This window comes from Emiliania huxleyi (genome assembly GCF_000372725.1).
Source record: "Emiliania huxleyi CCMP1516 chromosome Unknown EMIHUscaffold_1252, whole genome shotgun sequence".
NCBI lineage: Eukaryota > Haptophyta > Isochrysidales > Noelaerhabdaceae > Emiliania > Emiliania huxleyi.
In genome coordinates, this window is record NW_005201335.1 from 3676 (window position 1) to 8092 (window position 4417).

Consider the following 4417-nt stretch of genomic DNA (forward strand, 5'->3'; position numbering starts at 1 on the left):
CGACGACCACACGCAAAGAATGAGGTATCTGCTTTTTGCTAAAACCGAGCCGCCTAGTGCAGCATCACTAGAGGCTTCACCACATTGCTAGGGGGGGAGTCCGACCCTCCCAGAGGCTTCACCACATGCTAGGGGGGGAAGGGGGGGGTTCTGACCCTCCCCAGAGGCTTCACCACATGCTAGGGGTCCCGATCCTCCCCAGAGGCTTCACCACATGCTAGGGGGGTCCCGACCCTCCCCACGAAGCGCGCGCCCGACGCCTGCGTGTGGAACACCTCCTTGATACAGTACGCGCGCCGCAGCGGTATTGGGTTGTCAAACGGCCGAGCACGGATAGATTGAGACGCGGCCAAGGCTCGGCTCGGTCAGAGAGAGAGAGAGAGAATTCTTGATACGAAACCACGACGACACACACCAGTCGACTCGCATCGGTTGCCTCCATGAACGGCGGAGCTATTCTCGCGCCCACACCACACCTGGGTCCAAAGCGTGGCGGAGGTTGGCCCGAACTACACCCTGCTGCGCAGCAAGGAGACGAAGGCGAAGCGGCGGAAGCGACAGCGCGAGGATGCCAGGGCGGCGCTCGACGGCCACACTGTCCTGTCCACCGGATCGCGCCTCGAGATCTTCTGCGACAGTGAGCGGTGGTACCCTGCGACCGTCATGGCGCGGGAGGAGGACGGGGACGGACGGATCGCGCATACGACGGCTACCCGGATCGGCGGTGGTGGCACATGCTGGACGACGAGCGGTGGCGAGCCGTCGCAGAGCAGTAACCTCGGTTCGCTAGAGCTCGCGAGGTCAGCAGGGCAAGCTTGGCGACGGGCGACGTCATCCTTCTCTTCCGGGCCGAGCGGGAGCTGGAGGGGCGCGCAACGCGCGCGCTGTGCGGTACCAACGCAGAGAGCGTGTGCACTGCGCATTCAGGTCTTTTTTCACACTGAGCTCGCCGTATGTCCGCATCCCCGGCCGCGTTGCGACCTGTCCCCGCTGTCATGGCTGCTGGAGCGCGCCGGCAGGGGGCCGGAGGTGCCTCCCCTCACCGGACATAAGGCCTGGAGCGTGGAGGGGCGCGGGCGGTGCAGCGGCCCGCCCGCTGCCCCGTTCTCACACCCGCCCGCCCGCCGCCGCCGCCTTCCTCCCGCCTCACCGCCGCTTGTCGTTTGCGGGCTGGCGCGGCCGCCGCCGCTCCTCGACCACCCTGCCGCCACCGCGCGGCCCGTTGTCAGGCGCGTCCCTTGACGTGTCCCTGGACGCGTCGCGGCGCGTCGACGCTATCGCCTGCAGGACACGTCTCGGACACGTCTCGGACGCGCCCCTCAATGCGTGCCGCGGCGGGGATGGGGGGGGAGGGGAGCGCCTTTTCGCGCAACTCCTTCTCCTTTTGCTGCTCGCGGCTCTTGGCGTCCGCCGTCTGCCGCTGCCGCTCGCGCTGCTCGCGCTCCCTCGCCTCGCGCTCGCGCGCCTAAGCACAGGACACAACACCCGCCCGATCAAACAAGAAAACCCCAACGCGAGGAGCCCCCTCGACCGGAGCCACGGCATGCAGTATGCGCGCACGAGACAGCCACCGAGAGCGAGGTGCCAGGAGTACATGCTCGCCACAGTCAAGGCAGCGCTGAGGTAGCCGCGTGCGAGCGCTGTCGCCGAGGCATCTTCCCAGGCGCGGCCAAAGATGAGCAAGTGCCCCCCATCGGGGATGCCCGCAAAGAGGTAGAAAGGCCACGTGTAGAGTGGTGCGATTGGCCGGAGGATGTAATGCCACGTCTGCCACAAGTATTTTCGCTGCAGCAGCACGCACAAGACGGCAACAGCAGTGGGGCCGGCAAAGCGGGTGCCCGCGAAGGGGACGGAGCACCTCGCGAGGACGATAGCCAGGGCTGTGGGAGCGATGGCAGCGGCGCCACTGGGGGGTGAGGCGTCGTCGTTGGCAGTAGCGATGACGGCGACAGCAGCCGCCGCGAGGGCGATGCAGACCAAGGAGGCGGTGCCATCCTTCGCTGTGGTGGTGGCGGCAGTCGTCAGGAGAGCGCTGGCAGCGGCGGCGAGCTGGTTCCATGCACGGGCAGCAATGGAGCTCTTGAGAAGGAGGGGCACCCATGGATATGAGTAGTCCTTCGTCGCGTGATTGTGGTAAAGGTGGTGGCGATGGTGTGTTCGGCGCCACAACGGCGTACACAGGCAAACCGAGTGGCAAATCTCGCCGAATACCTCGTTGATTAACTCATGTTGCGAGAAGGTGGTGTGCCCGCAGTCATGCCCAACCACAAACAGGCACCACATGAAGAAGCCCGTCACTATCTGCAGTGGCAGGAGCGCAGCGGCCTGAACTGAGGACGGGAGCACGTGGAACCAGTCCGACTCGCATACCGCCACAATGATGGCGACGCCAACGGAGAAGCCAAGGGCGCACACACACACACACACACACACACACACATATCATCAGGGGACAACCTTTGCATGCAAAAGCAACTGCCTAAGCGCACTAACCATTACGTCTGCTATAGGGATACTAATGATACTGGTTCCCAGCAATGGTACATTCCCACTGGCTCTGCTCTTAACTGGGACTTTAACGACTATAAGTGGGACTATAACGATCAAATTATCTGCTGGTCCGGTTTTCACCGCCTTGAACATACAGTTTTCAACAGCAGTGGGCTGTTGGTAAACTCGTTGGGCTGGAACGAATGCCAGTACCTCGATGGAGTGGGATCCGACCCTGGCCGATTCGTGGGCGGTACACGCGCGGGCCATTATCTTGGACCGACCCAGAGCTTGCGGGAGTGCATTAACCTCGTGAGGTCTGAGTGCATCGCCAACGAACGATGCGGATTTGATGCAGACGCCGCCACCGGCGCCGAATGGTTTGGAACACGAGAATATCTCCAGGGGATATCTCCAGGGGAAGATTTCCAGCCGGGAAATTTCTCATGTGCAATAGCCGAAGCACAGCTCCTCAATGGTTGTGTTGGCTTTTTGTCTCCGGAGATCTGCTATCGAGAGGGTGCACTCATGCACGTTCGAGACTCGGCCCCGATTTGCGCCCCCAGACCTATCTGCGACTCTGGGGCTCTCTGCAAAGAAGGAGTCGTGACGGTTCGCTTCAGCAACGAGCACATCCGACGGCTTTGCGGCTCCAACTGCGACAGGTCTGGCGCGCTTGGCCCGCCCCTCCCCGGTACCGGGTACTGCGACAGGTCTCCTCCATTCTCGCCGTTGTGTCCACCCCACTTGCCCATTCCTGCGGACGCATATTGCCTCAATAAGTATGATGATGTTAATGGATGCAAAGCGTGTGGTGGTGATGCCGACTACCACCTTGATGATCAGTCCATGACTCCAGGATCATGCGTTGCGTTGGCCCCCCCATCAGGGCCGCGTCACAATGGGTGACCCGCCGTTCCGCGGGCCCGGCCGAAGACCACTCCCCGTCGGCGGCCTAGGTCGACTGGCGGCTCTAGCGGATCGCTGCTGAGTAGTGAGTGGTGAGTAGTGAGTAGTGAGTAGACGTGCTTGTATGTCCTGACAGTGTAAGAGGTGTGCATGTGCAGGGTGCGTGAGTCAGTGGGGTGATAACGCACCTAGGTCTAGGTTGCGTGCACACGCGCTGAGTAGTGAGTAGACGTGCCTGTATGTCCTGACAGTGTAAGCGGTGTGCATGTGCAGGGTGCGTGTTGCGTGCACACGCGCTGAGTAGTGAGTAGACGTGCCTGTTCGATTTTGTTTGACACACATCACAGATCTTGCCTTGAGAGTTTATTGCATATAATTGCATATTGGGGCCGCCGCAAGTCTCGCAACTTTGGATGTTAAAGCCGTACGGCACTCACAGATTGCAAGAGAAAACACACTTCCCTTCCGCTACCCTCAAACCAAAATACCTCCGATTCGCTTTTAGACAGATCAGTGCAGTGTTTCCTGCGCTGGATGGGCCCGCTCACCGGCCGTGTGGCTCCAAGGTGCGCCTCATGATGCTCTCGGCGAGAGCGTACACCCCGCGCCACTCGCGGTCCCACGCGGCCGCCTCGAGGGCCTTGTCGCCCTTTGCGGTTCCGACGGCCGCGGCGAGGGCCTCGCAGAGCGCCGCCTCCTCCTCCTCGCCGGCGGGGAGCGGGGCGCCGCTCTTCGCCTCCTTTGCGTAGCGGCGGAGGCGGTCCCTCGCCATCTTGAGCATCAGGACGCGGCTGTCGCCCTCGGCGAACTTGCAGCACTGGAGAAAGTCCATCGAGCCGAAGCCGGAGTCGCCCATCAGCGCGTACGAGCCGACCTCCTGCTTGCGGCGCCGGCAGAGGTGACGAATTCTTCCACAGGGAGAAACAAGAATTCGCCGGCAGAGGTGACGAGTGGCTGACTGAATGGATCACGCCCGTTGAGAGGAGGAATGAATGAGTCCTGCTCGCGGCGCCGGCAG

The 4417-nt window shown here is 62.3% G+C and overlaps 1 protein-coding gene across 1 annotated transcript in view; it reads right to left on the minus strand.

Moving 5' to 3' along the window:
- Window positions 1–3795: 3795 nt before the first annotated feature.
- Window positions 3796–4417, minus strand: part of EMIHUDRAFT_446972 (hypothetical protein) — a 1853-nt gene continuing 1231 nt past the window's right edge. The window contains exon 7 of the mRNA XM_005789706.1: window positions 3796–4283. Within this exon, the coding sequence (XP_005789763.1) occupies window positions 3944–4283 (340 nt within the window). The 3' untranslated portion in view covers window positions 3796–3943. The remainder of the gene's footprint in view (window positions 4284–4417) is intronic.